General features: G+C 43.0%; 1 protein-coding gene across 1 annotated transcript in view; it reads left to right on the plus strand.

Annotated features, from left to right (window-relative positions):
• The window catches only part of LOC119408786 (polycomb group RING finger protein 3), a 63,798-nt gene extending 60,156 nt beyond the window's left edge, over positions 1 to 3,642 (plus strand). The window contains exons 9-10 of the mRNA XM_037675630.1: positions 810 to 890; positions 3,319 to 3,642. Of these exons, the coding sequence (XP_037531558.1) occupies positions 810 to 890; positions 3,319 to 3,366 (129 nt within the window). The 3' untranslated portion in view covers positions 3,367 to 3,642. The remainder of the gene's footprint in view (positions 1 to 809; positions 891 to 3,318) is intronic.
• Positions 3,643 to 11,610: the final 7,968 nt, after the last annotated feature.

Genomic DNA, 11,610 nt, shown 5'->3' on the forward strand with positions numbered 1-11,610 from the left:
CGGACCAGAACACCTGTGGACAGACGGACCAGAACACCTGTGGACAGGTGAATCAGAACACATGTGGACAAACGGACTAGAACACTCGTGGACAGGTGGATCAGAACACCTGTGGACAGAGGGACCAGAACACCTGTGGACAGAGGGACCAGAACACCCGTGGACAGGTGGATCAGAACACCTGTGTACTGGTGCAGAAGTCTCAGAGTTACAGAAACCTCTGGATTGTCTCAAAGTTTGGGCATCTTAAGATACCAGTTTCATTACTTTATTTAAAAAAATAATTCTGTTGAACCAGAACTTCAAAGCAACGACTTCCTTTGAGCGTTTTATTTGATCTCTTCTTGTCAGTTTCAAGTTATTTCAGTGACCTTTGTGGACTTTTCTTTAACAGAAAGGCTGCTAACAGTTGACTGAGTGTTTCTGGTGACCTCCAGCAGGAGGCGCTGTGATGGTACTCCCCCCTGCCTCCCCCCTGCCTCCCCCCTGCCTATTGACTGTAGACGCTGCTCAGCAGAACGTCGATGTTGGATCACGGGGGAGGCGGACACAGCGAGCCGGCCACGTGTTCACTATTGAGCTTCAGTATTTTATGCACACAAGTCAAAGATAAAGAAAACGCCTCGTTTTGGACCAAACAGACTCAGAAGAAATAAAAGTTTAGTTTCATCGTTCTGCGTTAAAGAGCAGCAGCTTGCACTTCACCTCGTGGTTTCAGGCTCTCTGCAGGAAGCAGGCGTCTTATTTGCTGCTTCTCTCTGTAACGAACTTCCTCCGTTTTTTTTTTGTTTGTTTGTTTTTTTCCACAGCTGGACATTTTATGCAACGAGGAAATCTTGGGAAAGGACCACACTTTGAAATTTGTCGTCGTGACGAGATGGAGATTTAAGGTAATCGTAACCGTAAGACCGACGCCGTGCTTTCATCTTTTCTACACAAAATCAGCTGAAATAGTTTAAAGACTTTCTCGAGTCAAAATCAAGTTTTTAGCCTCAGCTATGTCCGTTTTTTTTTGTTTTTTTTTTACCAGATATCCGTAATAAACAAAAACAACCAAAAACAACTCCTGAAATTTTACTTGTATTGCTTTTATAGAAAATCATTTGAAAGACCAATTTGTCCTTTAGATTAAAATAAAAATTTATATTATTATTGCGATATTTTCAAGCTTTATCTTAACAAACAATACTTTTTTTTTTTTTACAGGAGATAGAAAAAAATCCATAAATTAGTTGTGTCATTGCTTTCCTACTAAATGAAGTTCACGAGGAGCCGCAAAAATCCATTTGGCTCTTGGAAAAACACTCTTATTATTTTTTTTTATACACTAAATTTTCAAAAAACCAACCACAGTTTATGTTGTGTTCAACTGGCGTTTTATTTTAAAGAGTCTTAAGAAACAAAAATGTGTGTTATGTTCTCGCACAGCCTCCGTTCCTTCGTCAACTTTTCCTAACCGGCCATAACTTCTGATCCACTCAATAACTCATATGCGTATGAATCATCACTAGATGATTGAAGGTGTACACGCTTATTACCACAGCTCTGAGATCAAGGTCACAAATCAAGGTCAACTGTCGTACAAGGTATTTGCTTACCCGGGCCAATGCTTTAGATTGTATTTCTGTATATTATTAATAGGCAATATAATATGGGGAGTGGTGGTGCAGAAGTTAGAGAAGGTGGGCCTGTGATTGGAAGGTCGCCGGTTCAACTCCCCGAACAGACATCAAAATGTGGAAAAGGTGAAACATCCACACCTGCCTCCACCCTCATTTGCCCCACTCTGAGCCCTTGAGCAAGGCCCTTAACCCCCACCCTCTGCTCCCCAGGTGCCCCAGATGGCAGCTCGGTGTCTGTGGTTGAGTCAGGAAGGACATCAGGTGTAAAAACAATCACCAAGTCTTTGTGCGAGTTGGTTCACTGTGGCGACCCCCGAAGAAGGAGCAGCCGACAGAAGAAGATTAATAGATGATGTAATAGAATATAATAAAACTGAATTTTGTTTTTTTCATGATCTGAAAGCCACAATCACCAAAATAACAAGAAATAACATCTTGAAATATTTCACTTTGCGTGCAATGAATCTGTGTAATGAGTTTCACTTTCTGAAATGAGTGACAAATTTTATTTTTCCACGTTATTCTAAGTTTTTGAGCTGCAGCTGTAGTTCATGGGGCGTTGGATGTGCCGTACGCAGTAACTGGTCAGCGCTGGAGCCACTTCAGATGGTCTAAAGAGCTGCATGTGGCTCCAGAACCACAGGTAGTAGGGGTGCACCGATAAACTAGACCAAAACTAGAGCGTCTCAGCTATAAGAAGTTTTCCAGCCGCCTGGTTCTTCGGTCGAAAGGTGTTTCTGCGTCATCCTGACGGTTTGTTTCAAGGTTCTTTACCGTCATTCCACCACATGTGGTCCATGTGGTGGAATGAAATTATGTACTCAGGGCCCCAGTTACGTCCAACAATAAAATGTGAAAGAAAAACAGTAATAACATCTAAGATATGAACTAAGAAAAACAAAAACTAAATATACATTAAGCACCAGTAGCATAAAAACAAGTCTGTGTGAGCAGATGAGCACGCATGAACACAGCAGCATGAAACAGATCAGCAGCAGCATGAAACAGATCAGCAGCAGCATGAAACAGATCATCAGCAGCATGAAATAGATCAGCAGCAACATGAAACAGATCAGCAGCAACATTGAAACAGATCAGCAGCAGCATGAAACAGATAAGCAGCAACATGATGTGATTTTTTTTTCACAGTGATTATCCTGGTTAGATATTCATGAGTCTAACAACCTCAGGGTAGAAGCTGTTCCTCAGTCTAGTGCAGGGGTGTCAAACCCACTTACAAAAGGGGGTCAAAATTAAAACCTTTTTTCAAACTACGGGCCGGTTTCAGAGTCTACAAGTCAAGTTAGATGCCAAACATCTTTTCTTGGTCGCAGGTTCCTCAACAAGCGTTTGATTGGTCTCATTTGATGTTTTCACTTGCATTTTTGACATCATAATAAAAGATTACTGAAAAAATAAAGTGATAAAAGTATTTTACATTTAAAATAACATCTTGGGGGCCAAATAAGATGTTAAGGAGGGCCACTTTTGGCCCCCGGGCCTCAAGTTTGACACATGATCTAGTGGTTCTACACTTAATGCTCCTTAACCTCCTTCCTGAGGGGAGCAGGGCAAAAAGTGTGTGTGCTGGGTGAGTGGGGTCCTTCATGATGCAGGTGGCCCTCTTCCTGCATCTGGAGGTGTAGATGTCTGTGATGGTGGGGGGAGCTGACTCTTCTTCTCTTGAACCTTTCAGAAATCTCCGCTCCTGCTTCATTACAGACCCAAGATGGACCTGCTGTAGCTGCAAACGGACACGATGGTTGTTCAATCCGGATCCTTCTCGGCGGCCCGAAGGTCGCAGACTGTGCCGAAACGTAACGTTTATTGTTTTTTAATTTATGCAAAGACGATCAACCAACACCAAGCAAACGCCAGACAGTGAACAAAAAGCCAGCGAATCGTCACCGAACAGGACAAAAACCTGGTGCCCCCCCACAGCACAGCAACCGCAACACAACTGAAACAACCATTTTGTTGTCCGCTACATCCTGCATATGGGAACAAAAACAGGAAAATTTAAAAAAAAAAAAAAAAAAAATGGAGAGAAATCATATATTTATACTTTTGTATAGAAGAGACGTGAATTAAGACACTACTGGTGCTCTGTTTACACAAACAAGATGTCGGGAGTCATCGGAACGTTTTTCAGCTTCATCCTCTGACGACGCGAGAAGAGGAATGTCTTTTTATAGAAATAATTTAACAAGAAAAAAAGTTTTTTCACACTCGACATGTCCCAGGAGCACAGAAAGTTTATGGAAAAGTTATATAACAAACAGCAACTTTAAGCCGTTCAACGAATTGTCTCCGATTTGTTTTTATTTTTTAATTTTGTTGATTTTCTATTGGATTCCTGATGATTGTCACTTGTTAATAGGCTTTTTGTGTAGTAATTTATGTTCTATATACCGATATTGTACATAAAATGTCATTACAGAGAGAGATTGAAGAGAAACTTTAGACTGTTAAAAGAAGAGAGTGGAGCCCCGAAGTGCTATCTATAGGTGGACGACGAGCATCCGCGCATTTAAACACAGAAGCAGAATATATCAAAGCATCTTTATGTCGTCTGAGAAAGACACAAAACAGCTCTATCAGATCCTCTCCGTGGGATCTAAATACCATCGCTCCTATCCGAGACTTTAAAGGGAAGTGTGGTCGTTTTTCACCGGATGTTTTATCAAATAGTTGGTATTTATTGGTCGTAGAGCCATTTTTAAAGAGGCCAAAGTCCATGTCGGGCTATTTGACTTAAAAAAAAATCACCAGACTATCCCTTTACGGCAGGAAAGGAGTCAACATCCGAACAAAACTGTCCCGAGCCTCGCGCTCCTCAGCTCCTGATCGCATGGAGTTCGTTTTTTTTTTAATTTTCCATTTTTTTTTTATTTGCTTTTAAATGAACGTTGATGGGTTTTAGGTGGAAAAGTCTCGCAGCAAGCGGTCCTTAACGTCCGTCGTCTTTTAGCTGCAGCAGCAGAAATTCGGCTGATTTTTACAGAAAAACTTCCGCCTCTTCGACGGCGGCGCAGATTTTATTTACCGATTTCGAGGAAAGTTTGGCGTTTTTTGTGCAGGAGCGGAGATTTTTCCGCCCAGATTTGTCGTTCGTTGCTCCTGAGCGCAGGCGTCTGATCAAAGTGGCGTTCTGTTTAGACGAAGCAGACCCGTTTCTTCAAGTCTTCAGGGTTTCTGTACGTCCTGAGATCTGGACCGACTCGGGATAAATGCGTTTATTTATCAGCGATGTGGAGAAACCGTCTCACTCCAACCTGCGATTTTTAAACCGTTCTCAGGTCTGGACTGAACCAGCAGAACCAGAAGTCCTCACGATTGTTTCACTGCGAGTCCTGATCCAGCTAACGTTTTTGGTTTTAGAGACATTTTTTGGTACTTAATCCTAAAGAATTGGAGGACTTGAAGACAAAAGACAAAATCTATGGTTCATTGGTTTAATCGTGAAGGTTGAAAATCCTCAAATCTTCTTTTGGATTCAGACATTTGGTCCAGATTTTGATTCAATTTTTGGTCACCTCTACCAAGTTTGACAAATTCAATCTTTCATTTTATGTTTTTGGAGGATTAAGTTTCAAATTTTTTTTTTTTTAATCTGATCTTGCCCACATTTAAGATTCTTTAAAATAAAACTACATCTCTGGAAAAACAAATTGGAAGCCAAAAACAATAAACTCAATCCCAGCGGTTCTCAAACTTACAGGAAAGTATTTAGCATTTTTAATGTTTCACAGCTCGGATCTCTTTGAAGCCTTTTAGTTTTCCTCGTGTTCGTCGTCACCTCCTGGTTTTCTGTCCATCAGCCTTTCCTTCAGGTGTAAAACACCCGACATGGTGCTGCTGTAACGATGACGACACTCTTGGTGCTGTTTAGGAAGAACCGGCGATCAAACCAAGACCCCGTCTGTGCCGAGCTCGGGTGCTCTCTGGTCCTGGTTCTGGAGGAGTTTTACTGTTCTCACAAGTTAACTCGATTTGGTTCAAATGTAGAATAAAAAAAAAAAAAAGGTATTTAACTCTACTAAATAAAGTGAAAAAGGTTGATTTGAAGCTCAAATCCATCCAAGTCCTCAAGTATTTAACGTATTGTGATGGAAAAGGTGTAGTTTATCATTCTGACGGTCAGAACTCGTCTCTGGTGCTTCCTACGGTGCTAATCGTTTTAAGGTTCTTTAGGAGAGATAGAGTCTAAACTATTAAGAAAGTCCTCCCCTCCTTTGGGGTCCCTGTTCATTTTCTGGGTGTCCTTTCCTGTCGGAACCGCCTTGCTGTGCAGATAAAGGTGCTGCTCCGCTCCATCTTTTTGTTCGCTTGCTTTGACTGGACAACCGAGGGAATTTCTAACAGGTTATAGTCCGACAGGCTGATGCTGTGAAAAATACAAGAAGTGGTGAGAAATCGGGCGAGCCGGCACCAATTTCATGGCTCAAATAGAAATCACACTTATTATCGGCGGAGACGTTTGCGCCCCTCAGCCAGATCGAGACCCGCTTCAGTCCCGAACAGATAATCGCCTCTTCAGGCCTCTTTAAAAACCTCACGCTGCTGAGTTCGTTTCATTTTCTGGGACTTTGTCTTGAGCTCCTGGGAGATCTGGATTCAGCTCCGATTTGGGGAAGCTGCCGGCTCTCCGGTGCAGCAGAACGGACCGATGTTCGGCTCGTTTTACCGGGATCAACATTAAGATATCGAGGCGATAAGCAGCCGAGCAGAGAGGCTTACCGGAGGCCCGGGTCGGCGTCGGTGCAGGTCGTTTCAGTCGCCTCGAGATCTGCCGGAGCTTCACCTTCACGGAGCGGCGTTTCCAGCTCAGTGTGGACTCTTTTTGTGGAGGATACAGAGACGAGATGTTTGTTTCTTTGTAAAAGTGTAGATTATCTCGTGTTGATAGCTTCTTGAACAGCTTCAGTTTGGAGAAAGCTAACAGCAGCTAAGACCAAAGTGGTTCCTATCTCTAAAAATCTCCCATTGGTTCATGCAAACTGTTGTATAAACATTGCCACGGCTGTTGGCATACAGCCAGCTCGAAGTCGTTAACACGGTCTGAATGGACCCGTTGCCAAAGCAGATCGTTTCCGTCCTATTTCCAAGTGGTTCGTGCAATAGCTGTTTAAACTTTTACAGCATTTAGTTTCAAATTACACGGTTAGTTTGGCAGAAATATCAGAAAATGTCCAAATTTACACGGGTCCTGGATCCAAGAAACGGATAAATTCACAATAATTAAACAAAAACAACCCAAACATGTGTAGAAAGCTCCACTTTTATCCAGTCAGTTCCAGAAGATTCTCCCAGAAACTTTGGGGCTCGTCAGAATTCATTCAGTCAAACTCCTGTCTGGTTCATCGTGGAGCTCTGCTGGGTCTCCTCCGAGTTCTTTATTACTCAAAATGGGGCGATCAGAAAGTGGCGTATGTTGACCTTGGAGTTGGGCGGGAATCGTTTTAGATGGTTTCCTGGGCGCATTTGATCAACCTGTGGTCGCATGTCCTCTTGCGTCCACATCCTAGGAGGTTGGCTACAGTCGCCGAACCCTTCTACTTTTTAGTCGTCTCATCAGCCGTGGTGACGGGAAGCTGCATGGAGACTATCTGGACGTCTTTACCGTAAACATGGATCCCCATTTACGTTTGGCGAGAAACGAAGCGTCGTTTCAATAAGACGTGAGGACGACAACCAGCTCGTCCACATCTGTATGCGATGCTGCCGTTTCTGTTGGCGCTCGCAAATAACCGTAATTCGGCGTGTTTCGGGACACCTTCAGTGTCTCCTAAAGTCCTCCTCGGTGGACGAGCGTCGACTGCGTGAGCTTCACGCCTCTTCCAGAGGTGCGACTGACAAAAAGACAGTGCAGGTCAAAGAAAAAGGACATGGATGGATATTTTGTGCAAGTTCTATGCGAGGACACTCGTTTTTACCAACGTTTGGATGGTTTGTCACTCAGGGACCATAAAATAGAAAACCTTTTTAATTTCTGGTGCAAAAATCGCTTGAACTTTTTCTACTTGTCTTTTGAAACTTAACAAGTCAGTGCACTGGACCGCTGGGTGCCGTTGCTCGTACGACTTTTGTCCTCGTCTATAAACATCTGCAGTGGCACTGAATATTTGGCTGACGGACCACAAAACATAAGCACTTAAAAGCTTCAGATTAGTGCCGTAGTCTTGTTTGAAGCACAAAACGCGTCAGAAGTTCGGAGTTACATTCACTGCCGGTCAAATACTCATGCGAGTCGTTCCATTCCCAACAATCCTCTTTGGTGCCGCCGATCCATCAGCATTTATCATTTCTACGTCCGGTTGAAGCACTGGTTAGAAAAGTCCCATCACTCGCCCAGCTGTGCCTCGGAATGGCTCCTTGTACCTTACCTTTACAGAATCCCCGTGAGTCACGCTTCACCCGATCTGAATCTGACCCAGCGGCGAAGGGAGAGTCACGACTTCCTGTTTTCCAGCGTTGTCTTCTGGGTATTGCAGTTTAAATGAATCGGCCGTAGCTTATAGAGGTGAAATTGAAACGTGATGGGAAGTGGCGGTACTGCCTACTGGTGAGTACCGGCCCACCTTGAGCTCCTGCACGTATAAAGGGTCGTCTACACGATCGCAGAAAAGCGTGAACATTAGGGTTTATGAAAAGGCCTTGGCACAAATCGCTAATGAATTTTTAAGATTGCTGCTGTAGCACAGCTCCGGTCTTCTTTGGTCCTAACTGCTCCGGACTAGCCGAATAAATAAAGTCTTATTTCTCCAATCTGTGGTTGTATAAGAAGCTGTGTGTAAGAGGTAGAAACACGCTTCACCAAGGCGATGTCTGTCTGCAGAATCATTCCTGACAACTTCGAACGTTTCTCGAGTTTTTACTCCTCTAGAGGAAAAGTCCACTCTGAGACTGTCGCTCAGCTCCAGAACAAACTGCCTTTTTTTTGTTTTTCCGGGGGGGTGGTCCGTTGCACTGCCGCTCACCTCCACGGGGGGCGGTGCAGTTTAACCCTTGGTTCCCGGATCCGGTTTAAGATCCAACTTCCTGGTTTAGGAGCTCGTTGAGCGAAGTTTAAACGATGGCGTGTCCAAATGTGACGACGGATTAATGGTTTAAAAACACGGGCAGCAGAGGTCATCCTTCTTATTTATGCTGGAAAATGACTCCTGAAGTCGTTTGGAACATTTATTACTGCTAAAAGTTTGTATTTTTCTTAATTTTCCTTTTTTTTTTTTTTTGTTGTTTATCAAGGTGTTCTCCGTGTACAACAAACTTGTTTTTTTTTTTTTTTACGTCAAATGTTTCTAAAAAAAAAACACGAAACAAAACAGAAACCGTAAGAATCTGATAATGTTGATGATTTTGCAAAGTGCAATATACTTTTCTCAGATGTTTCAGGTCCTCTTGTACAACATTTTATCCTGTTTTTATTTTAATTTTTTTTACATTTGCAGCCACTTCCTCAGGTCACTAAATGCCTTCTGGTCCCGACTCTGACCAGGAAATCTCAGAACGTACACTAACGCACCCAAAATACAACCAACTGGATTTTCTTTGACTCCTGTCTCTGTTTTTACCTTTCAGGTGTACGCCGGTGCTTATCCGGTGCCCTTTTACTTGCCTCCTTTTGTATTATTGTTATTTATTGCACATTTAACGAACTGGTTTCCATTAAAAAAATTTAATTCAGTGAGTTTTTTTTTTTTGGGGGGGGGGGGGGGGGGGGTGAAGACTGGGGCTGGAATTTCTTACGTACAAAAGTACAGAAGCTTTTGTCAAATTTAAATGTGTATTTCATCAATAAATGCCTTTAAAAGTGCCTCTGGTCCTATAACTTTCTCTTGTCCTGCCCACAACTTCTGATCCTCACTAGAATATTTAACAAAACTTCGTAGACATGATCATCACTAAACGGAGTTTCTAGTACACGTGTCATGACCCCAGCTTTAAGGTCAAGGTCACAGATCAAATGTACAAAGTCGTTGCTTGTCCGGGTCCTTGCTGTATAATAATTTGTTGACGGGCGTATGCGGAACCTGTATTTATCTTTTCAGGAACTAACCGCTGCTCCTCCACTTCGAGAGGAGCCAGTTGATGTGTTTCAAGTTCAAGCGTCTTTATTAACCCCAAGAGGCGATTTGTTTCACAGTCCGTACAAAACATCCATTCTAGACAAGACATTAAAACATCAAATCATCACTGTTGAGAAGCCTGATCTCTGCAGTGGTGAATGAGTTTTTCAGTCTGTTCCTCCTACATGTGGGCAGCAGATACCGGCGTCCTGATGGAAGCAACCCGAACTCACCATGGAGTGGATGATCAGGATCTGCCAGAATCAGCCTGGCCTTGTTCACTGACCTCACCTTGTGCAGGTCAGTGAGGTTCTGTAGGGCTATGCCAGTGGTTTTACTGAGCATCCTGACAGTCACATCTGGTAAGGAGGCTTTCTGGGCGCCTCTCTAGGGAGGTGCTTCAGGTATGTCCAACTGGGAGGAGACCCCGGGCACACTGGAGAGCCTACGTCTCTGTTGGCCTGGGAACACCTTGGAGTCCTCTCAGAAGAGCTGGAAGAGGTGACTGGAAAGAGATGTCTGGACCTCCCTGCTCAAGATGCTGCCCCCGAGACCTGACTCGGAACAAGGAGGAGGTGACGGATGGAGGGAATTGGCTTTAAGGTTACCGATTAACTGGGGAATGCATATCACCCGCTGCCTTCCTTGCCAAAGTTTTCAATGAAGATCTCCAACAGTCTGAGGTTAACGGTGCTGAAGATTAAATAAAAAATCCATAAGAATCCTTCACTCGGTGACACAAGCACCAAACTTTGCAGGATACATGCCTAGAACCTACTTTTTCATAAAATTGTTGTATCCACCTGGCTTTTTTTCAAGATGGCCGCTGTTTCTTATGGAAAAACGTCTTTTTCCGTATAAAATTTAAATAATTCAATAATTTACATAAAACCGTTTGTTGTAGTAGATTCAAAAAACGACTGCTTTTTTTTAAATAAATGACATTTTTGAATCCATCATTGAATTTAGCTTGCCCAGACACCGGTTTTGATCCTTAAGGATTGGAAATTTTGAATGATTCAATTATATTTCAGGTCGAAAAACACAAAGAATTACTTTAAAAGGTGTCAGGTTTACTCTAAAACAAGGGTGTCGCACTCCGTTCCTAAAAGGGCCAAAATAAAAGACTTGGTTGAAGCTGCAGACGAAGAGACACTTGGACAGTCACTAAACATTTGTTGGTTGCAGGTTCATCAGCTGTATTTTGATCGGTCTGATTTGACGTTCTCCCTCGCTCCTTTCACATCTGCACCAAATGAAGTATGCTCAGTTTTTTGTAAGCAAAATGGGAAGCAATAAAAATATATATTACGTTTAAAATATCGTCTTTGGGCCAGATGAGATGTGCACAAGGGCCAGGTGTGGCCCCCGGGCCTTGGGTTTGATCTGTGCTCTGCATAGTTTTCACTTTCTGAGAGTTTCTTTAACGCCTGTCTTCTGTGGCTCACAAGATGTTTTGCTGATCGCTTCGTGGCGACGGGCGATAATGATAACTCACAGATGTTAAAGGTTTTAAATATAAGTTTGGGTTTAACTTCGTCAACAATTGGTGCAAAATGAAAAGATCACAACAAAACGGCTCTGATTCCAGAGTATTTTACATTTTTGATGAAGAAGTCCTAAAGCTCGTCATTTTCAAGGACCAGAGCTGAAACTCTTGAACTTATCTTTCAACTTTATCATCACCCGCCACAAAAAAATGCCGACAAGTTGTTGCTAGTGTCCATCTGTGTGTTCATTTGTGGCGTTAGCAAAATATCTCAAACCGACAGGGAGAGTTTTAAGCGACCATCAAAATATTTATTGAATGTTCGTCTGCATCCTTGAGTCGACTCGATTCAAGATGGCCGCCACAGCTACTAGTTCGGATCAGCCAATTTTACGGATACCGAGCTGAAATCTGGTGAGGTAGCAGCTGA

This window comes from Nematolebias whitei, chromosome 4, assembly GCF_014905685.2.
Source record: "Nematolebias whitei isolate Nwh7 chromosome 4, NemWhi1, whole genome shotgun sequence".
In the NCBI taxonomy this organism is placed as follows: domain Eukaryota; kingdom Metazoa; phylum Chordata; class Actinopteri; order Cyprinodontiformes; family Rivulidae; genus Nematolebias; species Nematolebias whitei.